This window comes from Pholis gunnellus (assembly GCF_910591455.1).
Source record: "Pholis gunnellus genome assembly, chromosome: 19".
Classification (NCBI taxonomy): Eukaryota; Metazoa; Chordata; class Actinopteri; order Perciformes; family Pholidae; genus Pholis; species Pholis gunnellus.
Window position 1 is genome coordinate 3205695 of NC_136546.1, and position 27659 is coordinate 3233353.

General features: G+C 40.5%; 2 protein-coding genes across 2 annotated transcripts; one reads left to right on the forward strand and one right to left on the reverse strand.

Annotated features, from left to right (window-relative positions):
* Positions 1-7657, forward strand: mep1a.2 (meprin A, alpha (PABA peptide hydrolase), tandem duplicate 2). The gene is made up of 14 exons (XM_079180176.1): positions 1-91; positions 191-215; positions 309-362; positions 459-496; positions 571-646; positions 741-858; positions 1011-1186; positions 1546-1767; positions 2131-2277; positions 2987-3202; positions 3278-3724; positions 4501-4674; positions 4925-5129; positions 6264-7657. The coding sequence occupies exons 1-14, from the start codon at positions 17-19 to the stop codon at positions 6412-6414; spliced, it is 2124 nt and encodes a 707-aa protein (XP_079036302.1). The 5' UTR covers positions 1-16; the 3' UTR covers positions 6415-7657.
* On the reverse strand, positions 7262-26357 carry adgrf3b (adhesion G protein-coupled receptor F3b). The gene is made up of 19 exons (XM_079180175.1): positions 26269-26357; positions 25939-26040; positions 22396-22456; positions 22111-22123; positions 21451-21585; positions 20584-20736; positions 20297-20358; positions 20130-20188; positions 16866-16990; positions 15852-16082; positions 14952-15188; positions 14634-14774; positions 14255-14445; positions 12250-12438; positions 9121-10461; positions 8454-8495; positions 8214-8243; positions 8053-8129; positions 7262-7401 (listed from the first exon to the last, which is right to left on the reverse strand). The coding sequence occupies exons 3-18, from the start codon at positions 22447-22449 to the stop codon at positions 8061-8063; spliced, it is 3072 nt and encodes a 1023-aa protein (XP_079036301.1). The 5' UTR covers positions 22450-22456; positions 25939-26040; positions 26269-26357; the 3' UTR covers positions 7262-7401; positions 8053-8060.
* Between the last annotated feature and the right edge of the window lie 1302 nt (positions 26358-27659).

Consider the following 27659-nt stretch of genomic DNA (forward strand, 5'->3'; position numbering starts at 1 on the left):
AGAAACACCTTTGGGTATGGGTAGCGACATGGGCTCCGGGGACAGTTTGAGCAAAATCGCTGCGCTGATCGGAGTCTTTGTGGTTTTGACGGTAGGGGCATTTGTAATTCATTCACATTGTGAGAAGAAATTGAAAAAAAAGTCTCTGTAGAGGGGTTTCAATTTTGACGTACCTCTTTTTGTGCGCCAGGTGCAAGCTGTTCCTACACGTACCGGTTTGTTCCCATTAACTTGATCACATACATGTAAAACAAGCATGTTTTTAAAAATAACCTTTTTTTTGCAGTAACAATACATTTATCTTCCAGGTGATTATGCAGATGCTGGTGAACTGAGGGACGACATACTTGAGATCAATAGAGGTATACTTTTTTTTAAAGCCCTGTCTCCTTTCGATACATGTGTTTATGTGCTTTGTTGATTCATATTCATTAAGCACTAAACCTGTGTTTCTTAAGGGTTAAACCACCTGTTTGAGGGAGACATCGCTATTGATGTAAGTATCTTAGAGATGAGATGTTTGTCAAGAACTCAAAAGCAGATTCTGAACACTTCCAATGTGCCTTGCAGCCCAGCAGGAATGCAATCCTCGATCAAACACGGAGATGGAAGTTTCCCATTCCCTACATCTTAACTGATTCTTTAGGTACACTGTGCATGACGGAGTACATTTCCACCAACAAATAATCTAACGAGAAGGTAAATATGCACGTGCTGATATGGAATTCCCTTTATCCTAGAACTGAATGCTAAAGGTGTGATCCTCCAGGCTTTTGAGGAGTACCGTTTGAGATCCTGCGTGGACTTCAAGCCCTATGAGGGAGAGAGCAGCTACGTCTCCTTCACCAAGCTGTCTGGGTGAGCTGCACTGGCTCGGGTGTGCTCGCGGCTGTTGCACAACTTTATGGGATCATGCCGTCAAAGTCATCAAACGTGTTACGATGTGGACATCTTGTGACGAAATGCTAGTCAGAGAGCACTAACAGAATGTTGTAATTTTATCAATGCAGATGCTGGTCGTATGTTGGAGACGACAGAACAGGCCAGAATGTGTCCATTGGGGCCAGGTGTGACACCAAGGCCATTGTGCAGCACGAGCTCCTCCATGCTTTGGGCTTTTACCACGAACAGTCTCGCTCAGACAGAGACGACTATGTCAAAATCTGGTGGGACCAGATTGAAGAAGGTGGGTCACAATTGTATCATTTTTTTTGTTTTGTTTTCTTCAGGCCTGTGATCAGGATTTAATAAATACTCCAATTTCAAAGAGATATTCATAGAGAACATTTTATATACACATGGATATTAGGCTGCGCTTTTTAATCAGTCATGTATTGGTAAGTTTGTTTTCAAATGTAAATTTACATTATTTGAAAAAAGCAAAAAATACAAGGAAGTGAATTTCAACAAATAACCATACTTTTCAAAGGATATGTTTTACAGCTTCTACATATGGAGTACATATGTTATGTGGGAGCACTGTTTGTAGGTGTTGATAAACCATCACTTGACTGTCTACATGGCGATGTTACTTTCTCCTCACAGGGATGGGGCACAATTTCAACAAGTATGAGGATGACTTCATCACTGATCTGAACACGCCATATGATTACGAGTCCATCATGCACTACAGGCCGCTGTCCTTCAACAAGAACGACAGCATCCCCACAATCACCACCACCATACCGTATTTCAATGAGGTCATTGGCCAGCGGCTGGACTTCAGTGCTGTAGACATCACCAGGCTCAACCGCATGTACGACTGTGGTGAGTGTCTCCTTTCCTGTCCGCCTACGGGTTAGAGAAGATATCCTGGCAGGGAAAGTGGTTAAGTGATGTGTAAGTAAATTACTTATTTTGTGTCGCACTAGATCTGAAATACATTTACATTGTCATCTTAAAGCTGCACAAAAACAATTATCACCCAACTGTGACGGCCCCCCTCACCTTTCCGAGTCAATGTGGAGCTCGTTCAGCTGCCCCCTAGTGGCCAAAAAGTCAATAAATTTGTCTTTCTGCAATAAAATAACAGCCACAGATATTTTTTTGACTAAAAATCCCATTAGTACTTTAAAAATCCTTCATATTAACCCCAGAAAACATTTTTTGTTGCTAACTTTCCTGTTCCAGCCAACTCCATCACTCTCTTGGACCAGTGCTCCTTTGAGCTGATCAACATCTGTGGAATGATCCAGAACGAGGAGGACAACGCAGACTGGGTCCAGACGCTCAGCAGTCCTGCTGATATGGACCACACCGTGGCAGGGCTCTGTAGAGGTTCTGAACCTATTTTCTAGATCAAGGGAACAGTGCCTTGCAAAAAGCATTCACCCACATTGTCATTTTTGCTATTGTGTTGCATTACAACCTGGAATTAAAATGGTTGATTTTTCTCTTTACGTTGATTTTATGCAATGGACCCACACAAAGTGGTCAAAATTGGTTAAGTGATAAAGAAAACGTGGTCTTGAAAAATTCTAAAAACTTAAATGGGTTTGTGCATATGTATTCAACCCTTTTATGAAGCTCCTAAATAAGATCTGGTTCGACCAATTACCTTCACAAGTCACATAATTAGTTAAATAAAGTCCACCCTTTGTCACATGATCTGCCACATGATCTAACGGAGCGCCATTAAATCTATTATTACAAAATGGAAAGAATATGGCACCACAACAAACCTGCCAAGAGAGAAATACTCACGGACCAGGTAAGAATGCCATTAATCAGAGGGGCAACAAAGAGACCCTATGTAACCCCAAAGGAGCTGGAAAGCTCCACAGTATCTTTCCATAGGACCACTATTAGCATTACACTCCACAGAGCTGGGCTTTATGGAAGACTGGCTAGAAAGAAGACACTGCTCAAAGAAAAATACAATACACATTCGGAGTCTCACATGCGCCTTCTGGTGAACTCCAAACAATCCCCGTCATCACTATAATTCAGTTGACGTTTCATGTACCGAAGGTTTTTCCCTTTCCAGATTCTGGCTACTTCATGAAGTTTGACACATCTTCCGGCGCAGCGGGAAGCAGCGCCTTGCTGGAGTCACGTATCCTCTACCCCAAGAGAGACGGGCAGTGCCTGCAGTTTTTCTACAAGATGACTGGAGCAGCTGGGGACAAACTGGTGATATGGATCAGGACTGACGATGGGACCGGGACTGTGCGCAGTGTCAGGAAGATACACACCATTACAGGTATTCTGTTTTTATCATTCCTACGCCAGCACAGAATAACAATACAATTAATCAGCTTCTTTTTTTTTCTTTCAGGTAGTGGAGATGCTGCCTGGAAAATAGCCCATGTGACTCTCAAGGTGACAGAGAAGTTCCGCTATTTCTTCCAAGGCGTCAGAGTATCGTCCGGCTCCTCGGGTGCCATCTTAATCGACGACATCACCCTTACTGAAACAATTTGCCCCAGTGCCGTCTGGCAAATCCACAACTTCACCGGTGTTCTCGCCAACACTCCTCTTGGCGGTTCGTTGAAAAGCAAGTGCTTCTTCAACTCGGAGGGCCACTCATTCGGTATCAGCGTTTACCCGAGTGGAAAGGAGAGTGACTACCCAGACTATGTTGGCATGACCTTGCACCTCTGCGGTGGGGAAAATGATGCAGTGATGCAGTGGCCAGCCGAAAACAGGCAGGCAACCATCGTTGCCATGGATCAGGACCCCGATGTGAAACTGAGAATGTCTTCTACAAGAAGCTTCACCACAGGTAAGCCCAGGTCACTGACAGTCAGGAAAAAGAGAGTCCGATGAAAGAGTTGGTTTAGCTGATTTACATCTAATAGTATTAAGCCACGCAGATAGTTTGGCTTTCACTTGGTCAGATTTTGAGATTGTTGCTTCACCCCAGATACAGTGTCAAAACCAGAGATTATCTTGCAATGGGATCACTCCCATTTTCAAACTCGACGTTCATTTTGATGTCACGTTTTTTGACTGCGTCTTGCATGGTTGTGACGCTATCGTGGTGACAAACTCAGTCCATGGACAGAAATAAATATTAACGCAAGACAAAGTACTCAGAACCTCCTTTGTGGTAGTTCCTGCTACAGTAGGTGTCTCCACAACCACATTTTGCCACGATGACTCAAACTCTCAAGGTGAAAACAATACCAGCATCGCTGTCGCGGCAGAATGTGCAGCCGTCAAATTAGAAATAAACGGTAGGCATTGAGAATGCATGGAGTGGTATAACAAATATGTTCACTTTACACAATTGTGAATCTTCTGCCAGCATTCCTCTGTTGCCTTATTTACACCAACAGTGTTGTTTTTTGCGGGAATAATTATTTCATAGACAGCTTGCAATTGGTCCATTTAGTTCGGTAGGAGAAACAACCTGGGTTTACAAAGAGAACGGGTATCTCAAAGCCTGGCATCGTAGAAGTTGCATCATCTCCCACGCTCACATCATATTATAACCACAAATATGTGAAATTGAGAATCGGATAACGTTTGTTTTTCTTGACTATTCCCCCCCCTCAGACACTCATCCTCGTTGGAACAGACCAACGGCTACTTCAGGTGCAGTGTGGGATGATGGCTGCCAGTGCTTCCGCGGTCAAGACTTTGGCTGGAGCACTTTCATTTCTCACAAGCACCTGCACAGCAGGAACTTCCTCAAAGAAAATGACCTCATCATCACTGCTGACTTCAATGGTGAGAATCAAAAAATATCAGCTCCTCTATCCGGCTATACCAGACTATTCCTACATCAGACAAATGGTCTGCCAGACAATAGCTAATTGTTTTCAGAACATTTCCAGCGTATTCATTTCATAGAGTTAATTTCTGCACCTACTTCAAATCTTGTCTCACTTTACTCTTACACATTCAAACATTGGCATCTCGAATGAGCCATTGCTTTAGTGCACATTTTCATGAACTTTTTAAATTATCTTTTCGTTAGATTTGACCCACCTGATCAAGACCGAGGTGCCTGTAAAACCGGCCACACCGAGCAGTGACATTACGGACGAGGAGCCAATCAGCGAGGTGGAAATGAGACCGGGGGTTTCAAAACACAGAGAAGCCCGTTCCGCCAACCCCTGTCATCCCAACCCTTGTTTCAACGGAGGCGTGTGTGTGGAGAGCGAAGGGAAAGCCTCATGCAGGTGTGTGTGTTTGCAGGGGTTAATATACAGCACACGTTGCTTGCAGTACTAAATGTCTACTTTTAAAATTTAGGATTTCTAGAGAATTGGTTATATATTTTGGGCAATCCTCACTTACAAAAAAATATGGATTCAAATTCAATGTCAACGAGGCACAGGCTAAAGCTAGAGAAAGCACTTACAAAAGACTTGTACTCATAAGTTGAAATTGTGTGTTAAGTACGGAACTAGAGCCAGGTCTCCCTTAGCTTAGCTTAGCATAACGATTGGAGGCAGAGGGAGACAGCTAGCCTGGTTCTAGCCAAAGATCAAAAATGCCTATCAGCTAAGTAAAGCTAAGTAATAAACACAATCCCTCCGCATTACGTTGGCCCATTTATAACAACATTAAGCTACTCTATGCTAGAGTAGCTTGGGACATTAAAATTAATGGGAAATTAAATTGTAGTTTCTTCAGAATCCTTAAAGGAATTTTGTGACATTTGAGCTTTTTTTGCAGACAGTATGATAAGAAGATCTGTACCGCTCTCATGTCTGTTTGGTAAGTGAGCTGGAGCCAGAAGGCAATTAGCTTGAAGCATGAAGACTGGAATCAAGGGGAAATAGCTAGCACCTCTGTTTATTTAAAAATATACACAAACAGACATGTAAAGTGGTTTTATTGGCAGTTACAAGCTTTATCTATTTCTTGGTGAACAAAATGTAGAAGCAGTGACGTCACCATGAGGTTGCTGCACAGAAGTGCTGGGGGGACGGATAAACTGCTTTCCCCTACCTTTAGTTTTTATGCCATGTTAGCTCCCAAACTAGCTTTAGTTTTATACTTCCAACACAGACATGGAGTGGTGTCGATCTTTTCATCAAACATTCAAAAAGAAAGCGAATACATTTCCGAAATGTCAAACTATTCCTTTAAAGTCTCTTGAGGAAAGATTTGTGTGAACAACATTTTATTCCCAACAAACTGCTAACCAACCACTGTTCTTGTTATCCAGATGACACAATGCTCAGCAAATTCAGTACTTCGCCAAAAAGAAACAATAGCACAGCATGTGCGTCGAACAATATAGTTCAAAGCAATTACTCGTGCCTCAGGAAATATTTTTCCGTGATAAAAAAATCTGTGATTTTCAGGTGTGCATCAACCCAGACCACCTACTACGCTGGTAAGAGGTGTGAAGAACTGAACATGGACAGAGGCATCGTGGGAGCTCTCATTGGTGGCGCAGCAGGGACCGTGATTCTGACACTGGCTATCTTCACCGTCATCAGGAGAGCTCAGTGAAACACGAGTCTTCTACATTCATGCAGCAGTGGAATCACGGAAAAAAGGGTGTCAATATTGGGTAGAGAAGTGTTTATAGACTTAGTTTTTTTGGACACTAATTGCATCGCGAGCCCCATATTTTGTGTGTCCCTACATAAAACAAATCTGCAGAAATGAAGCCCCAATCAGAGCAAGAGTTTGTTAAATTTGTGTGGTATGTGGTTTCACTCAATTGATTCCGTAATGAAAAATGTATAGTTGAGATTGAAACTTCGCAATCATGCATAGTGTAATGAACAATGAAAGACATTATATTCTTTGCCTTTATTTCAATGCATATGTTTATACATACAGCGGTTAGACACACATAGTATACAGGTTATAGTTCAAGTAGAAACGTGTTCATTTACATTTAAATGATCAAACCATGCCAAACTTATAAAGAAATGTCTATGTTCTAAATACAATCAGCTTTAACTAGTCGTACAGAATGCACACCATCCAATTATGTGGTTTGAGTCAGTAATAATCTAAAGCCCCTCCTTAAAGCCATACAGTAATAATTTAGTATTGTGTTTCATTTCTTTGGCACTTATAATAGAAAATAATCAGTATCTGCTTTACCCTTAAAAATAATGTATGCATTAGCTAGATTTACATATTAATCCCTGGAGGGGATGTTTTCATGTAATGTCTTTGTCAGCTGAGGATGATAATAATCAGTCAGTACTGGTGCAACTAATAATAATGATGTTATATTCTATCAAACACATGCATATTAACAAAATGAGTGTTATATTAAATTCATGAATTCAATTTTTATCTCAAGCATGTTAAATTAAACAACATAAAACAATTAACCTTATTTTAGGAAATCCATCTATATTATCTATATCATTTTATGTAACTGTCTAGGAACTACAATCCAACACAAAGCTAACTCTAGGAGTTGTGGGCTTCAGGTGGAGCTGCATACATGTGAGCTGCTGTTTCCGTCTCCACGATCTGAAATGTAGAGATGGAACATTTTTAGACTAGATTCACAAACTCACTCAATATATATTCTGCTTACATGTGGTGAAAAAGTGATTCACTGCTTATCAAAGTGACAGACCCACTTCATGTAACCTAGCGTAGCATGTTGGTTAAGATGCTAGTTGCTATGGTTACTGCAGCCGTATTGGACCTGGCTGTTTGTCAAACTGTCCAACATGTATTATTATCACAGAAGCAGAAAACAAATAAAAGTGGTCGCATAACATTTGACATTGCTACTTTCCTTTTTCCACCTGGTAGATTTACCAAACTGTTCTAAACAATACACTGCTGCAGAAGGAAAGATTAGAATCACGAGAAATGTTGCTGACTCTAATGTGTTCTGTTTAAAATGAGGTTGTAATTTACCATTCGCTAGGCTCCGTCCCCCACTGTTACTCCATCAAGCTGTCAGATCTATCATGTTACTGTTACTAACTGCACTCACTGCATAAATATGATCTAATATTCAAAAAAGTTATCTAAAATAGATTTCAGAGCGAAGCAGACAGAAGGGTCTACAATATGGGTTTGAAAAGGATGTTTGTGGCATTGAAGATGCAATAAATGCATGGAAACAAGTAGATGAAGAGACTACCAATGACGTAACAGAAGACTGACCTCGGTCTTTATTTGTCTTTCGTGTATGTCGTTGAAGTCAAATTCTTCATGCTCTCACTCTTTCCTTTTGATTTTGCCTGAGGGTAGAATAAAACAGTGATATAATGCATGTTTCCATCTTTTATGGTTTAATTCTGGATGGACCTCATTGGTAAACTTACCATTATGAGCTTCAACATTTCATCTCGAACCTGTTAATTGTAACACAAAAAACGTAATAAATTGGGCAGATGGTAAAACTAAGCAACATAGTACCTGGCAACATTTGTAGGCCCAAGGCATCAAAACCCTGCCTCCTATGGTACGGGTAAGAATCCCCTACTCATGACCACAGGACATTTTGGAGATTTTCAATAAATCAATGAACACGTTGACACTGATAGAGCATTGATTAAACCTACCTTCTGCTCTGCAAAACACCCTGTGATCAAAAGGAAAAGGCCCTGCAAGAGATGAAGTACAACAGGTTTTATTTTTAAGCATATTTTGGAAAATTAAGATTTTGAATTCTACATTACATGTCTTGCTTGTGTCTTTTTTTGGTCTAAATTTGTTGTCTTTATTACTGGAGCACTTATGGCATAAGACATAATACACTCATCAACCTTGGTGATAGAAGGGTGGGGATTGTATGTAATTTGTTAGGAGTGGACCTTGAGACAGTCACCGCCCACAACATATTCCGACCACCCAGGCAGACCTGCCGGACCAAACGCCACCGCAAGCGCCAACTGCCCCAGAAGAATGAAGGCTAAGCTAACCCAGCTAAGACCTAAAGCTAACTGACCTTCGGGGTGTAAGTGGAGTTTCCCTTTAAGTTACGGCGGGCTGGCATCTTAGCTTTAGCGCCATGGCAATCCCTAATTACTTCACATATAAATTATCCCAAATGATTGAAGAAGACAGACTAAATGCAGGTTCAATTTGGGGAAAAAGAGAGCACTGGTATCAGGTTGGCAATCGATATATGTAGCTGAGCCAAGGTATTGGTACTGGGTGAGAAAAAGTAGGATTGATGCATCCCTAATATCAACATTCTGTTTGGTGTGTGGATTGCTTTCAAATTACCTGGAAGGAATTGAGTATGGTAAAACTGTAGTTAGCAACAGTAAACAAGGGATTGTCATCATCCAGTAGGAGCAGGGCGAAGCCAATAATCCATGTTACTCCAAAGACGGGCGTTAGAAAGACCACCACTTTAATGATGCTTTTGGCTGTCTCCTTGTCATCCACCTTGCTGGCATCAGGGACCGAGGTCTTCACTAGAGTAGTAATGACGACCACCATGGAGAAGAGATTTGTCAAAATCACAGTTCCAACAGGGAGGATAAAAGCATGTATGGAACCCTCCAAGAGTCTTTCAAAAACCAGCCAGCATGTTTCCTTATTATAGTACTGCTTGTTGGTGTACTTGCAATACACATAGCTGGATCCCACTATTAAGATTGGGCAAACATAGCCTATGATGCTGGAGAGCAACATGAAGACTCTTTTCCTCAGCGGACTGAAAACGAAGATGAGCTGGTGGACAAGCATGACACTCATGCACAGCATCCAGCTGAACATGGCCAAGAAAAACAGATGTTTGCACACTGTTAAAAATAGGCACCAGGTTTCACTGACTTCCTCAGGAGAGGGCAGGAAACTGCAGTCAGCAAGCAGGAGGAACGTGGCAATATTCACCAGGGCTGTGTGACGGAAATGTGAAAGGTTGGACTTGATCACGGCTGACCACACTAGAAACTCAACGGTGAGGAAGATCAGCAAGGAGCAGATGGACACACCCAGGCCCACTTTGGTAATCATATCTAGGGTGTAGGTAGATATATCTTTCTTGGCCATGAGGACAGAGAATGCAGTCAGGTGGTTGCATTCGCAGACCACCTGACCTGCGCGGTTACCATTACTAGATTTATCAACGCATCCAGAATCTGACCAGTCCGCATCTGACCGGCTCTTCTCATTGGTGTTCCAGAAGACGCAGTGAGGTTTAGTATTGATATTCAGCGTTTCCTCTGGGAACTCCAGTGTAATTATAGACAAATTATTCTTGTTCTCCATTGTGGCCGATATTAATAGGCTGGTAGGCAGCATATTGCCAAATTTTTCGTTTTTTAGTTTCTTCATTAGATTTTTGACAGCAACAGCTTTGAGTATTCCTGTGATGTTGTTCAGATTCACGCCGATGCCAAACACAGACACATTACAGTTGCTACTCGAGCAGAATTTGAGCTGTAAATTTGGACGGACGATTTCGTTGCTCCCATTGCTCCTGTTGCTCCTGATATTGATATTCTTCACCAGACCCTCCACAGACTGAAGGTAGTTTGATGACATCTTATGAATTTCAGATGTGTTGACCGCATCCCAGGACTTGTTCAACATATTGCTTGCTGCGCTAATAAAATCCTGAAACAGAAGAATAAAAAGATAATCAGTGCTAAGGCACATGCTATCTAGGGATGTCCTAAGCTGATCCCCAGGATCGGTATTGTGTCGATCCAGTGATAATATAATGGACTAATATTGGCTAAAAAAAGCCGATCATAATCCAATCCTTTCTTTTCTGTGATGTGGTTTGCCCACCACAGCCTACAGTGTGAGCATTTCACTGCAAATGGAATGACAATTAGAGTGTGTGAATGTTATAAGTTATATGGGAGAACTGGTGCGAGTTTTGACATTGAGGTTGCCAAAATTCACAGATTTGCTAAGCGCCGATAATAATTATCATTAGTAAAGAGCAATGGACAAAATATTCGGCAAGCAGATTTCTCATTGACAGCAAGCGTTGACCGTCGCTTTCACCAGTTACAGCAGGTCACTACGTTGCTGCTCAAAATTTTAGGGGTCCCAACCTCCCAATTAAACTTCCATTCTTCAAGCTTAAACACATATTTTTGAATCAGGACCTTCAGTGATTGTATCTAGTCACTTGGGGAAATAAGGTGTGTCAGATTAAGTAGGTAACAGGTGTTAATTCAATGTGTCAGATAGATATTTCATCAACATTTCTGTAAGTATTAGGTATCAGATTGGACTCTGTACCATCAGATACCCAAAATTAACTAACTCATATTGGGATCTGGGCTAAAAAAAAGTCATCCAGTTATCCTTAATTTGATTGCGGGGTTAAAGCCTTGTGTCTTAAGAGTGTTAGTTCCTCCGTAACACAACCTTATATAAAACCTAACCACAATGTGGAGAATATTTAATTGGATTTTGTTTCAATTGCCAAAATGGATGTGCCCAAATCCAGTACATTTAGACAATAGGTTCATGCCATAACTGAGAATCACCTTCACCTTTCTGAAAAGCTAGTTTGATGGGGCATAAAGGATGATGATTAAATTTGATCCTCTGGTGCTAAAAAAAACAAGACACAAACAAGACGGACAAGACGGACTCAACCGGCTACCTGTAGAGTGACTGGAGGATGTAAGAATTATGTACAGCTTTGGAGGATGTAGAGCTTCACGAGAACTTCACTTGTATTTGTAAGTGCATGTTTAAAACACAATCTGTGACTGTGTAACTGCACATTTTAATTAAAGTATTCTTTATTAAGCTTTTAGCCACATATTGTGGCCTTGTCATGGAGATGGTCAAGCTGTTATGACATCACCCAAGTATGAAAATTCGGTTCTGTGGTATGGTGAGATATATATATATATATATACTGTAGAGTGAAAGCTACTTGGATTATGGCTTTTTATGGAAGGTATGCCTCATCTCACACATGAGTGTCTAGGATATGGGGGTCAACCGATCAATCGGTTTGAGATAGGTTTTTAAAATCATCGTTATTGGTGGAGCTGGGCTCCGATAGTGGCCGATGGGACGTACATAGCGGTTCCGAATTCTTTTATGGAAGCAATTCTACACTTCATGAAAAACCTTCAATGCAGTATTTTATCCAACATATGAACCCCATACGGCCATCTGTTATCAAACGATGAATTTCCATACTGAGGTCACATGATAACAACTGAACCATCTCCATGACAACTGAGCAACTCCATATGCTGAGGAGGGCTACAAAATGTGGTTAAAAGGAAAAACAGGTATCCTACATGGGATCCAGTGTTAGGAGAAGTTTTTTTTTTTTCAAACTGCTGTTTCCAAGGTCAAGCCTTAACCTTCAAGCTTAAAACTCCACATGTATTACAGTGAAAGTAATAATCAACAGGGGCTTACAGGTAAGACTTCCTCTTGCAAGGTAATTTTCTTTGATGCGGTGGCCATCACTTCAAGAATATTTACGGAGGCGATAATGTCGGCAATATAGTTGTCACTGGAATCAGACTTAGATGTAGAACTGTTCTTAAGTCCTGAAAATATATTCAGGGCCGCCTCCTGGGTAGCCCCTAGTCCCTTCAGGAAGTTCTAGAAACAAAACAAAAAAAACAGCTTCATGTAACAATGTACAAAAACACACAAGTTACATCCCCACACAAAATGTAGATGAGGTCAAAACAGTTGTAAACTTCGAATTATAAGGTTCTGTCTGTGATCTGGGGGGTTTTGAGATACTGAGGTGCAAAGTTTTCACATCCCACACACAAAACTGATTTTACTGTAACGTTCTGAGAACAAATTTTTCTCTTGAGTTTTAAGGTTCTATCTGTTCCCAACCACCGGGCCATGGACCGGTACCGGTCCGTGGGTCATTTGGTACCGGGCCGCACAGAAAGAATAAATATTATATTATTTCCGTTTTATTGATTATCAGAGTCTGAAAGAAGTTTTATTTTGAAAAATGACCGGATTCTCTCGCAATTTCATCCGCCTTGATATGTCAAGACGCTTGTCTCAGTCATGTGATACGTCACCTCAAAAATTAAGCCCGCAAGCTAGTGAAAATGAGTAAAACACTTTTGGAGAGCTTCTTTGCAAAGAGGAAAAGGCCACTAAGGAGACAGAAGAAGAGCCGACAACTTCCAAGAAAAAGAAAGCTTCATTTAACAGACAATATCAGGAGTCTAATTAAATATCAGGAGTATTTCTGACGCGCCAAGCTCGCTCTGCAGAATATGAGGCGACAGAGGAAGATCAGCTGCTGGAGATTGTAAATGACGGTGGCCTTAAAAGTATGTTTGAGACAACAACTCTGCTGGTGTTTTGGATTAAAATCAAGGCTGAATATCCTGAGATCGCCACTAAAGCACTGAAAACCCTGCTTCCATTTCACACATCCTCTTTGTGAAGCGGGATGTTCTGCAGTGACAGCAATCAAAACTAAACGCCGTAGTCTGGACATGAGGAACACTTCGGGTGTCCATTGTCTCCCATTAACCCCAGATGGGACCGTCTCGTTGCACAGAAACAAGCTCAGGGCTCCCACTGATTCAGCGTTATTGTGAGTAGTGTTTATTTATGCATTTTATATTATATTATATGCCGATCGTATCATTTTATTTCGTCGTGTTTATCCGCCACACGTTGAAGGCCGGTCCGTGAAAATATTGTCTTACATGAAACCGGTCCGTGGCGCAAAAAAGGTTGGGGACCACTGTGCTAAGGCTTTATTCAAAGCAATGCATTTGTTGGAGAAAAGTAGACAGTCATTTGTTTCAACACACAAAATCAATACACAATTTATTAGGTAATTAGCTAGCTGGAAACATTAATTTATTTCAGATTCCTACATTCCAAAATGTTGACCTACATCGTGGTAGCCTAATTTCTGAAGTAGTCACAGTAACTTGAGTTACTTAATAGCATTGAATCTTGATTTACAGTATGAGCTTTGTATACATTAGCATGCTAGATGTCTACTGTAGTACCTAATGGTAAAAATGCGCTATTCACCAAGTTGAAACAAGATTACTCTGAACAAGGTTGGCATTTGTATCAGTATCGATCACAATGTTTTTGATAAAGCCATACTTTTTTAAACATTTGAATAATCTTGTTATTTTATTTAAACCCAGTCTGGGTTTAGAGGTGACTGGGTTAAGAGACAAAACTTGATTGGTCATCTTGTCTACTTTCTGAGTAGTGTTAGTTGGTCTGCATGTTGAACGTCATAGAGCCGAGGTTTTGGAGAACAACTTTGGAGAAAGAACTTTTCTCTTGACAAATTTTAGGACCATGAATGCATAAAAGTCTAAATAAACCTACTCAATGGAATATTTCCTTGAGAATAAATAAGGTCTGATAAAGAAAGTTGAATAGAACTTTATAATTTTGACACACTTACGTCTGCTTCATTTGAAACTTTGTTCAACTCTTCGCTGACGCAGTAGGGGAACACAGCCTGCCAGGTGCCACTGGCTTCACAAGTGCGTGACTTATAGCCAACCGTGCCCGCTTCACATGTGTTATTAATCACTGTCTGTCCAGCTGGGGTTTTTGGCCAAAAATCATCTTCCTTGCAAGATTTATTGTTGCCTTGGACAAAAATATAGGAAATTAGTAGTTGATGCAAGAGACATTGCTAATAAATGTAACTATAAACAAAGTAATACAGTCCTCTGACATTATAACAATATATCATATTATACCAGAGACTAAATTGAAAATAAACAGATGAAATAAAATGAGAATAATTTACAATTTAATTGAAAATAATACGTTACCATAAATGACTGGGATATACACTTCTGCAGTTTTTGTTTGTTCCTTGGAGTTCTTAAAAGAGATAGAAACCTTGTGTGTGGCATTGGTGGACTTGCAATCGACATTAGCGTTGAAAGTGTAGACCTGGTAATCTCCATCAGCTGTAAAGATGGAGTAGTTATCAGGGTTAGGTTTGCAGTTGTGGAAATGTGTGCATTTTGCAGAAATATTGTGAATTTAAATTTGCATTGATGTTATAAAGTGAAGAAACATTTCATGCTGCGGCTACTAAAAGGAAGCAAAGGGGACAGAAAGACTTGACTGCAGGACTGACTTACACGTAAAGATTGCAACTCTTGGCTGTTCATTCATGTGTTGCCACAGAACGTCAAAGGTCTCGGGGGTGTTTGAGATGGTGGCAGTGACCGTCACAGGGACTTGGTCACTCGGCTCCGAACAGTCCACAGTGAGAGGGTTGATCCTCAAGGCGATCGTATCAGGCAGGAGTGTCACATTCAGCAGTGTTTTGGCTGTGTGCCTGACTGACCCGTTGGTGAATCCACACTCGTATAAGCCTGCAGGGCATATGTAGGAAAAATTCACGCAACAGCTGCAATGGGCTGAGTGTGACTCTTTTTTTTCTTCTCACAGATGACTCAGATCCGAAGTGTCGCCAGCAGATTTGTCTTGGAATCAAACAATTCCATGAAAGCAGAAGTAGTTGCTCTACATAAAAATGTCCCCTGTGTCTGATATATTATTATGTATGCCATTATTAGATTGTTAGCACTGATCAATGCAACATGTGACCATTAGAATATAAGACCATGGAATGACCGGGACACTCAGTGTTGTGTTTGTTGGCTTAACAGAAAGGAGAGGGGTCTAGCTAGCGTTAGCAGTATCTCTTTCATGGGTCGGGTTGATGACCACACTACCAAAACACACAGCAATGAGTAGCCCTGTGCTTACTGTACACATCCTGCACACTACTCTGCGATGTGAAGCGTGACACGGTGTAACTAACATGCAGAGTCATGGAGCTCTCAATTCTCACATGGGGCTAAGCAACGGCTAAAATAGAGATATTGCACCCATCCCATTACCAGTGCAGTAACTGTCAGCACCCCCTGGAATTAATGTAGGGCGCTCTATGAATAAATACAAAATCTTCTTTATGGTGATTACAGTGTGTACCAAATAAGTCAAAACTTAGTATATCTTAGCTCTGTACTCGCCTGACCAAATGCCTGTCACGCTCTGGAGTGTAACTGTGGCACAAGATTTGTATTGCTGTGTGGCACAGTTGGTGTCCAGATTCACCACGCTGCCAGTGTAGAGCTCAGAGCGCTGATTCTTCGTGCTCAAGTGCCAGCCAGCGCTGCCTATCGTCTCCTCAAATGTGCATTTCAGTACCGGCACCGACTTGTAGCACACTGCAGTCTCAGGGGCCTCTATGGTGACCAATCCTGTGTGAAGAAGGCCATATAGATACACAGCAATACAATAATTATGATAACATGCAGCAGACCCAGGAGACAGAGGGACCTTCTGTTAGCAGTTAAATCGAATACAGCCAACGGTGCAAACTCCAACTACGTGGGTCTGTTCCTGGGGGATTAACCCGACTCCCACACGTTCAGCAACCTTTCTGTTGCTGCTGACACACAGGTCAGACCAGGACCTCCGTCCCGCTGTGACTCCCTGGGGAGGGAATTTCTGCGAGCCGAATCAAAGCTTTGCATAACTTTTTCGTCTACTATAAAATTACTGGTTTGACAGTAGCGCTAAACTATTCCTCAATTCCTCATTTAATTTATGAAGGTGTGCAAGTCACACTGTCATCGATGTCCTGCAAATATTTCAGAATGAAAGCCTTGTGTGAGGTAATGAAGAGTTGTTGTCCATTGAAAAGTGCTACAGGGCTTTTATTTTGAAATATATTTTTTATTTGAATATATCAGCAGATCATATAGAGATCGAAACTGTAGTAATGTTGCTGGTATGATACCAATAAACCGTAAAAAGATAATTTTCACTGTCTATTTTTGATGTGAACCTCACTGCATGCAGAAAAAATAGGCGACACCTCGAAAGCGGCCCCCAGCTGAACCACGCCGCTCACGCGGGCCGTGAAGCCCGGGCGTTACCCTTTGTGTAAATACACAGTTGAGAGCATGCAATACAACAGCTAAGACATAGTTACAGAGTCAACATGATCTAAATGACTGAAGATAAACTTTCATACTGACCTATAGTGTCGACCTTAAGCACAGCGCTAAGACTGTTTTCCAGATTACTGACGATGGTTTGAAGTTTAGAAGTGGGAAATTTGACGCTGACTTCTGCCTCAAAGTCAGCAACTTTGTTGTCCTGCCTTTTAAGATTTGAATCAATGAAAGGTCAGTGGTTAGTGAGAAAATCGGTTTGTATTTGTGATAAAAGTATTATGACATTTGAAACAGAAATGCTAACAACCAAATTGTGACTCCTTTCAAAGCTTATGTGTCAATGACATGCAGTAGGCCATGCTCATTTTTAAGGTGTGTTCAGACGGAATGAGAGGCACATTTTCACCATGCTTTATTCACACAAATCCAAAAGCTAATGTACCAAGTGTACAGATGTTAGCTGTAGCAGCTAGTGTGTGTGTGTGAGTGTGGAGCATGTTTATGATGTAGAAACTGCTCCGGCCCAATTCCACTTGCATTCACTTTGCAAAAAAATTTACATAGATCCAATCATGTCCCCTCTCAAATTTACAGCATTCTGTTTGAACACACCTTTGGTTGTAGTTTTAAAGGAATAAGCAGGCTCTGATGTTACTGCTGCAGCCTTTGTTTCGCTTAACTGATACCTCCGGACAAGGTGTACAGGCTTTGACAAGAGGCCTGGAAAATTGAAGTCAGTGAATTTTTGGTCACATTTTGTTTAGAATAATGGAGAGAGTTTAGAACCAAGCAGAGACAAACCAACCTCCCAACTCGTTGAATACGGCAGCTTGGTCAGTGGCCCTTCAAATACTTCAAACTAGGATGCTCTAAGGACCTCTCCAGCGTCAGTTTTGCACGTGACAAAAAATACAAGTAAGTAAGTAAGTAGAATAAAGAGTAACGTGAGGCGGCAGGAAGGCTTAACTAAAGTATGCTCCAAAGTCAGGGTGTAGTCTCCAGGTAATACGACAAGGGCATCAGCTCATCAGCCAGTGTAGTTCAAGAAGAGTTGGCTTTGGTTAAAAGGTGCACTGTGTTATGCCTAGCCACATGCTCCATAGAAATGCTTACACTGTCATTGCAAAATAAAATTTACAGAAAACTACTTTGTTAAGTTTAGGAAAGATCGCGCTTTGAGTTAAAATAAGTATAGGTTTATTATGTAGTTAAGTGGGCTAAGTAATGTGCACTAAGTATGGTTGTCACATACGCTAAGTACACTCTTCTTACGTACGCTTGTTGCATACACTAAGGAAGATTGTTATGCATGCTAAGTAGCTTTTTAAGTGTGCTTGTGAGGTACACTAAGTACACTCAGTACACTTGTTACATACACTAAGTATGTTGGTACATACCAGTGGCGGGCCGTCAGGGCCTGCAAAGCCTTCTCTGCTGGCCTAAACAGAATCACAAAGTTATAGCTATTTTATAATTTAATATTTTTTCTTAAATACATTTAATTTTTTCTTATATGTATTATAATTTATAAAAATATTTTTCACATTATCTTATTTTCTCATTGCACAGCTACTGTGCTCCTCAGTTGCTCTGCTTCCAGTGCAGCTTGTTTTAAGTAGAGCTTTTATCCAATCAGATTTCACCTCTGTGTCTCTAGTAAGAAGAGAGGCCCCAGCCTGCAGACTCACCCAGTGCTGCCATGTGCAGTTTAAATTGAATGGGGACGATATTGTTGATTCAACCAATCAGATCTTTAGTTTGGGATTCATGGCCCCACCAGAGCAGTTTGCAGGCCTAGTTACGTCAGCTCAGAGTCCAGATGCCTCTCTGCCAGCAAGGTGCAGAGTGTGCTGTGATTGGTCAGTGGGCGGGCACGTGACTATGTGCCCGCGAAACATGATTGCTAGCAGAGCTTTGTAGCAGACAGAGTTCAAGTGGAAATATTTGAAAGACATTTTACCTAGCTTTGTTTTTTTAATATGAAATGGCGGAAGGAGGAGAAACGGATTTCGTGGCGGAGTTACTGGGAACACTTTTCTCAAGAAGGACATTTCTGAACAAACTGGACAGTAAGAAACACCCCACAGCTAGCAGCCCTGACCCAGCCAGGAGAAGGATTTGTATGCAGCGTCGGAGAAGCGTTGCACATATTATGGCTGTGAATGTGTTTCATTTTAACTGAGCGTCGGTACTTTTGGAGAGACTCGAGTGGATCTACAACTCACAACCGCGGCCCGCCCTTCGCCGGTCCACGGCCGAAGACGACCACCGAACTGCGGCGGAAAACGGACCACCGACCGGCCGCGGAAGACGGACAAGCGACCGGCAGCGGAAGACAACCGAATGTCGGTCGAAGACGACGACTGAACAGCGGCGGACCACGGACAACCGACCGGCGGCAGATCCGGTTGGACTTCTTACTGGAACTGATGTACTGGGATTAAACTCTTTGTCAGCATAGACAGCATTTGGTAAGTGAACTTCGTTTGTTTACCTCTACTGTTCATTTGTCTATCGTGGCGTTTTTATGAATAGTATTTGAATGGCTCGTGCTCGTGTGGTGGAATGCGTGGATCCGCTGCAGGTCTGCTGGATTGATTTGTTGCTTTGTTGTCATATGAATATAAGCGACTGCTCTTGTGAGCTTGTCATTGTGTTACATCGATTTGGACTATATTGTCCGTTAATGATGCAGCGTCCCGTCATGCTCGTATTCATGTATCTGCACATTTTATTTTATTTGTCAAATGTTGCAGTGTTATGTGAATACGCGGCTTTTACACGAAACAAATAATAACCCATAGCTGTGACGTCATAATGAGGTTATTAGAAGTGGAGAACAGCACTGAAGGCCCAGGTATAAAATCCACGGCCCGCCACTGGTACATACGCTAAGTACGCTTTCTACATACGCTTGTTACAAACGCTAAGTATGGTTATTATCTATGCTATGTACGCTACATAACTTTTTGTAAGCTACGTGATGTAACTTTCCGTAACCTAAGTAGCATAACGTAGCACAACGTTACCTATTACATGACTTAATTTGAGTCAACGTTGACTTTTGGTTTCACCCAGGACATGAACCCTGGTCTCTTGGATAAAAGTCCTGAACTGCTGGGCCACTAACCAAGCTGCCGTATTCGATGACTTTGTAGTGAGGACATGCTGAGACGACCACATCTTCTTTGCCTGGACGAGTTGTACTGCCCCCCACCCAAAAACACTTTACCAATCTAATTCTCTAGGTCAAGACTAGTTGAAGTTGCTCTAGCACCATTAATTTCAGTCAAAGATGTTCTTTGATAAATAAAATAAAAATATAGAAAAAGTACACTACAATACCTCAGACCGGTTACATTCAGGAACTCAAAGCCATTCAGTCCTTCAAATTTAGTTTTAAGCTTTGAAAAGAAAGATCGTCGAATCATTTATAATTGACTTATGTATTACAGTAAATATTTTCAATAATATATATGTAGATATTTGTGATCGGAGAGAGAGAGATGTACCTCGGTAGTTTGGGTGGACTTCCAAACGTCTACATTCTTTATAACCGATCCACTGATGTGAACTGTGTTGATTACAAAGATTTTCAGTTCAGATTTCAACAAGCATATTTGTCTATATGGAAAAACAGTAAAGAGTGTTATGCAGGAACACTTTCAGATTACAGTGACCCTTGTTCCATTTACAATGGACAACACTAATTTACAAAATACAGTAACTCGTCAATGAAAAAGACTTGCACAAACGCGACAAAATAGGAGGGACATTTGACAGGCATCAAAACTGTTACCTTTGACTTTGGCAACGCAGAGTGGCGTGATCTGGGACACGTTACGTTCACAGGGAGTTTCCCGGCAACAGTTGTATTCGTAGCACACTAGGTTGCTCCAAATGTAGCCGGTACTGCAGTTGCAATTGGAGTTATCTCCAACAATCAGGCACTCTAGAATGACAAGCACAGTCATGAAAGTCCCAGAGAACTTGGTTTTCAAGTATTTCTCTTCAAGACTAAATATAAGAGAGAGAACGTGAAAATACTCTAAGGCTCCAATCTGCTTTACCAGGACAGTGTGGTTTGATTACATTTGGTGGAAATGTACAGCCTTTTCTTTCTCCAAACTTGTTAAATATGGCAGCCATTAACTAATGGCCCTAAAGCATACTCTGCTTTATGGTTTATTTGACTCTAAATGGATCATAATTTACTAAATGAACATCATGCTGCATTGAAGAAGACTTGAAACCAAAGATTGAGACCATAATTTCATTTTCTCAAAGACTTCCATATAATCAGACTTCTTTTTGCAACAAGAGGAGTCACCCCCTGCTGGTCAGTAGAGAGAATGCAAGTTTTAAGATAATTCTGCATTGGCTTCACTCGGCAGAACTGGAGGTTGCCGCCTGGTAGAAACTGACACGCCGTCCCTGACACGTCCCAAACTAACGCTAGAGAGGAACGTAGGGTGTCATATTTTGAGACTTCAAAACTCTTTAGATATGGAGTACTCATTGTCTCTCTCTACTACTGAAATGTGGATTTGCATGCTGAACTGTGTTGCATGCTGCCGACCACAATCGATAACTTACTTACTGTATTACAGAAGAACTTGCATTGCATAAATAACCAGAGTAAGACGAAAGAGCTTCAGCATGATACCTGCTACCAGTTCACTGTGTGAGAGGGTCACTGCTGGGGAGTCCACTGTGGTCAAATTTAAAGCTGACATGATAGTATTGGCCTCCAGAGTGACATTACTTTCCACCGTCAGCTCGGCAATGTAGACATCTTCAACTGCAACATAAGATATTGTATGTGTTATCTTTTTGTGTTTTGAGCAACTGGGTTGAATTATAAAGGGATGTAATCACGCCAGCTTGAGTCGTACATGGTCTAGGAGTTTCCCTTTCTTTTCTCCCTACTGTTCTGTTTTACTTCCCCTGGCATTTTGTCCACCAATGCACAAGATTTTGTTCAATAAAAGAGAAATTGAAGAGGAAAAATAAAGATCTCAAACCTCCTTAGCTTAGCTAGGTCGCTAACAGTAGGTTAGCTAGGTCGGGACAGTGAGTTTGCATTAGTGTCCACAGACCATTGCTCTTTTGTGGGAGTTTTTACTCTGACAGAGGAGGTTAAATAAATGCAGCAACAAAGCTAATGGGCTAAAATAGCGAACTCCATTTCAGACTCTCTGGTTCCCGTCCCCTCAAAGGTCAGCACTATGAAGATGCTGGTGAGACCAGGCCTTTAATCCTGGCCCAGGTTTTTTGTTGTATTTTACCGAAGCATCCTATATGACAATGTAACTAAGCGACTCACCTGCTGCAAGGACCTGCAATGACAAGAACAGGCAAATAACAGAATTAGCCTTGCTGTCGTAGGTGTAATTCACTCTTATGTCAAATTAAAATATAGAAATTGTATATTTGTAACATTTTTGCAATTACATTTTTTTTGTCAATAAATACAAAGTTTATAGACATGCAACTAATGTGTATGTGCATTGAAATAGAGTATTAGAATATAACAATTTGAATAAATTTGAAATTTAAATAAGGTCAACGTTCCAAAAACATACAACACGTGACTGAGGTGTATCTTTACCTGAAAGTAGATCTGCACAGCTCCAATCAGACACATAAACACCCTGGAACACATTGTTATTCTGGTGTAAAAGAAACAAAACAAAAAAACATTAGCAGCAATTATGGAACCAATTGAAAATGCACCCCCCCCCACAAATGCACATATTGTATATGCACTTATATAAATGAACACTTCTAAACAAGAAATCTACTAAACTCATGAAAAATGTTCAGGACTTGTTACATCGCGCAGTGGGAGATATCTGAGATACACTGACATTTGATCGGGATATTCATGGTCCTCAGAGGATGATTTCTAATCATTTTGCTGATCCCTTGATCATTTGTTTGTAGCTCTACCTAAAAAAATGAATGCCCTGTAATTTTCAGATATCCCGAGAAAATCAATTTGTATGTAACCCACATAGTCAGGAACAAGGATGTATAAAGACAACTTTCATACTTCAGTAATGGCACTTTTGTAGGTATTTAACCCTGACCTGAACTTTTTTAAACATAATTTAGTGGTTGTATTACCTAAACCTACATAAGTATTTGACGAAAATGACACGTGTTGCTGGACTTTTGTAGGGAAACGCACGAAATATGAGTAGTGACTTTTTTGAAAGATATCATAAGAACCGTTGTAGGAGTTGCATTTTCCCTAACCAACACTGAGGTGCATCACAAGCATGGATGTATTGGAGGGTAAATGCGTACAAATGTTTTTTTTTATCCACCTCTAAAAACTGAGAAATGGTTCATGCACTCTCTCTTAACGGAAGCAGAGAGCAGCCATTAGGCCTGCACTCACTTTTGCTAAGCAAATGTAAAAACAAATGAACCCTCCTCTGCGCTGAAGCAAATAATAGCATTTGCATATTGCGAATTCCAAGGTTAGGAAGGACAAGATAGAGGTTTCAGGCAGAAAAGACAATGACGTAAGTTGAACTCTTTTCCAGTGAAAGTATCTAGCAGCACTAGCTCCAAAAGTTGCAAAATCTAGGGAGAAAGTCAGCAAATTGAAATGATCATAATGAGCTTAAACAACGAACACGGCTATTGTTAGTACCCACAGCTGTCAAGCTACCAGCTTGTAGCAATGAGGCAGACAGGTAGATAGACAGGAATTAATTTGGTCGGGCTGAATAAAATGATTGGACGGACTTATTACAGTCCTGCGACAGCCATAGATGCTGGAATTTTCTTTTTTGTCAGAACATTTGATTCATTGATTGCTTTCAGGATGTAGTGAGAATTTCCACAAAAATATCAAACCATGTTTTTGAAGATTACCTACCCTTACTTTAACTGCAGTATTGCGAGACAATCGTCATTTTTGTCATTGTTAGTATAAAAGTATTGATTACAGCAGGTTTAAGTGTAAGTTCTACACTTGATAATTCAAAACAGGTGCTGATGATATAACTGTTGCTCCCCAGTCTAGTCTTCTCATGTGTTGGGTATTTGTGTCAGACAGTTAACATTTTCAATCATGTTCATTTGAGAAATACACATATAACTGAGTGTGTAAATACAACTGTAATTGTTATAGGTTGGTCCAGAAAAATACAAATACTGTATTTAAAAAGCCATAAGATTAAAATACAGTTTTAACAAACTACACATACACTTTGCAAAGCAAGCTGTTCCTTTCTTTTCACACAGTATCTAATTTAAAAGAATCTTTCAGTCATATTTTATTTGATTCGTGTACATTTGAGTCTGAAAGTGGTGCAACTACACTTTACAGTCATTTAGCACTTTTATCCAAAGCAACTTACAATTCAGATTCTATCACATTCATACACCGTAAGCACAGCTACGGGAGCAATTTTGGTGTTAAGTGTCTTGCTCAAGGACACAACGACATGCGACTAGCGAAGTCGGAGCCGGGGATCGAACACTCTTATATGCACCAAGTATATATACCAAGCACATATTTTTGCTTGCCAAACATGTTTGCATCACTTTGAATTTGCACTAAGACTACAAATGAGGAGTTGGTGGTTTTCACTGCTTCTGATAACCGTGCACAGTGTGGTCAGAGGCCTGTCGCTGTGGTACAGGTGATGCCCACCTCATTTTCTTGTTGGGTTAGGACATGGATTCCTTGTAGCCATCATTACACTGTGGTTATATAATACTGGACCACATGCTGGCCCACAATGGCTGCTTTATTAGGTAAACCTGTACAGTCCATTATAATTCAATAGGACAGCTCTGCAATAAGTTCTACCATTTCAAAGTTCATGTTTTTGTTGAAATTGTTGCAAAAGGTCTAAAATCTAAAATACATACACATAAATGCATACATTGACTAACCTACATAAAGTACATTTTAGTGTACAAAACTATTGCCGAGAGTGTTTTAACTTTTCATCCCCTCCTTTCTGGTACGGTCACCTCAACTCTCTGGGAATGTGTGTCAATGGCAAAAGAAATAGTTGGCAAACCCTAAAAGCCCTTGACTCAACTTTTTCCAGAAAGGATAACGAACAAAACGAGGAGTATCCAGGCCTATAGCTCCCATCCTCTTCAGCCAGTTTGATCTCCGGGAGACAAGTTGTTCATCCCAAGTGCCATGACTATACTAAACTCACCAAATTGACTGAGTAGATCTAAGCCACAGACATGAATGTGTAACATTGGTTGTTACCAACTTTTATGTTTGTATTTTGATTCCTGCGAGCCAAAGACAAATGCCTACACTGGTGGGCAAAAAAGATTTATTGTACTGTATTGGACTATAAGAGTTGGACACAATAACAGGGACACCTCAATGTCTTTACCATTGTAATTATTATAAGATACCATAACAATAATGATACAGTAGAGACTGATTACGGTTGCAGTAGTCAACTGTTCAAGAAGCTCGGGACGAAATCTTTCCTACACAAATAATGTTTAAATAATTTGCTTATAGTGTTCATCTTGGGTCTCCTCATACAGCTGGTGCTGCGTACACAATGAAATCATGACGGGTGAAGAAAAGTCCTTTTCTCTCAATGAAAAACGTTTCTTTAAGCTTTAGACAAACTGCCAAAAAAAAGAGCCGACGACATGAAACTTGGTGTTTCCCGGGCTTCGTGTGACTGTTTGAACACGGATACAACATATTTTGAAACAGTCGATAAAATTCACTTTACTTTCCATTTACTTTATGTTCAGTAAAATATATGCAAACGTCAATTAGATGATAATCTGTATGAGAAATAAATCCAATTTATATCAATCATAATAATCCGCTCATAGTGAGGTTGAGAGGTTATTAGTTTGGAAGCTTACAATGTCCATCTTTCTTTAGATTGTTGTGTTGCCATGGTGGTTTTGTTTTGTAAACGTTATTTTGATTTGCACATTAACCATAAACACGGTTTTCAATAAAATGTGTCACAAATTTCAATCTCAGAATTGTTTGCATTTCTTAAAGAAAATCTGCAGGGCATTCATCAGTCAGACTCAGTTAATCTGCTTCCACTCAGTATGCGCTTCACCAGGGAGAGAAAACTATTTTCTATTTCCCCCAATTAAAGTCAGAGCAAATCACTCATTCACTTACTTGAGATTCTTCTCGGCAGTCACTTATTCATGTACGTAGAGAAAAGTCCATGCAGTCCACCTTGATGATATCAAAAATATAGGTGTAAAAAAGTCTATTGGCCTGTGAAAGAGTAGATTTCCTGTTATACTGATTGGACTGTTCCTTATTATTTATTGCATTTATAGCATGTGCATTTTTATAGTGAATGGCAAAGCATTTCATTTTGATGTTGAAACACTGACGGTTTCTATTGCAACAAGAAGAGCTGCCAGATTTGAAAAAAGACAGCCTGTTTAGACTTGATTACATTAATAAAAACACATGAATACATTCATAAAAAGCTCTTACCTTGGCTTTACACCCAGTGTCGTGGAGAAGTCCGACTGTACTCCATATCTGTCAGGTACGCATCAGATTTAGAGTCAAAGCGAGTGAGTACATCTGTCAGAAAGACTGGGTCAGGTGTGTGTGTTGGGGCGGGGGTGCTGGTATGGTACACACTTAAGTTATTACTTTGTGCTGGGAAGCCATTTGCATTGATGTCATGTCTCCATGTCAACTGGACTGGTGAGGATACACACACAGCCTTTCAGCTTTCCATGGACATTTGTCTACCAAATCAAGCAATCTCCTTCAGGAGGTCACAGAGCCATCTGTCTCGTGAAACCAGGAGAGTTTGCGCCCTCTCTTTGAGTCAGATGGTCTTTTGAAACCTGAAGATCCTTGATTATCATAAAGCTGTCTGTTTCATGTATATATCTTTTTAAATCCAGCAAAGTAGTGGGGCTTACCAACACATAGCCAATCGCATGCCACATAGACTGATCAGACTTATGATTAGAGGTGGAAAATAACTAGATATTCAAGGACTGTGCTGTCAGAAAAAGCAGGATAAGACAGTATAAAAATGAGTAAAATAAAGAATAGCATATTAAATAAAGGGGAGGGGAGGTAATATTCGCAGAGACTAAAGTTGTTCCCAAAAATCTCTGAGATTCAAGTGGAACATTTGCAAGAAAAACTAATAGTGTTATTATAGGAACCACATCTTTTCTTTCCTTGATGCCTGCAGGGGATGACCAACTCCAAACTATACTTTGCAATCAAATTTAGCAATAAGGAATTAAGCCCAGAATCACCATATTGCCATAAGCATTCAGACTTTTAAGAGACATTGCCATGAGAACAAAACAACAAATTTATTTGAGTTGGCCTTCTCATAAATTTGTGATTTTTTTTCTTGTAAATCTTAGAGAATATCCAACCCTTTTGTCTCATAAATGTATGATTTTAATCTCTTCAATTCCAAAATGTATGTGATTATCCCCTTCCCTCAGGTCAGTTTATTTTTTTTTACCTTCCCTTGGCCTAATACACTGTCATAGTAAAATGAGCTCTACAATAAAATGCTGAAAACAAGGAAAAGTCTGTTCTTTGAATTTTCGCTTGGCTTCATTGTTTATTTCAATGTCTTTAGCTGAGTCACGCCACACATTTGGTGAGACACATCGGACACATCGGACAGAGGAAAGTGTTTGGAGGCCAGTTAGATGGACTGTACCATATAACTCTTTACTGCATCTTCTATGACTAAGCCAATACTGCATCTTCTCTGACTAAGCCAAAAAGAGCAATCATCCACTGTCTTTTGTCTATTTTTTATATAATATATTCTTTGGAAAACATACACATGTTTTGCATAGATGCAAAAATGATGTCATGATCCTTGTAGATTTGAG

Bases quoted from the DNA above. Each gene is read 5' to 3' on its own strand.
- adgrf3b (XM_079180175.1), bottom strand. From the start codon at position 22,449: ATGTGTTCCAGGGTGTTTATGTGTCTGATTGGAGCTGTGCAGATCTAC. The intron at 20,737-21,450 runs GTATCATGCTGA...TTGTCATTCTAG, and splicing joins ACACAGTGAACTGGTAGCAG to AGTGCCTGATTGTTGGAGAT. The intron at 14,775-14,951 runs GTAAGTCAGTCC...CCATCTTTACAG, and splicing joins AAGAGTTGCAATCTTTACGT to CTGATGGAGATTACCAGGTC.
- mep1a.2 (XM_079180176.1), top strand. From the start codon at position 17: ATGGGTAGCGACATGGGCTCCGGGGACAGTTTGAGCAAAATCGCTGCG. The intron at 363-458 runs GTATACTTTTTT...GTGTTTCTTAAG, and splicing joins CATACTTGAGATCAATAGAG to GGTTAAACCACCTGTTTGAG. The intron at 1,187-1,545 runs GTGGGTCACAAT...TTCTCCTCACAG, and splicing joins GTGGGACCAGATTGAAGAAG to GGATGGGGCACAATTTCAAC.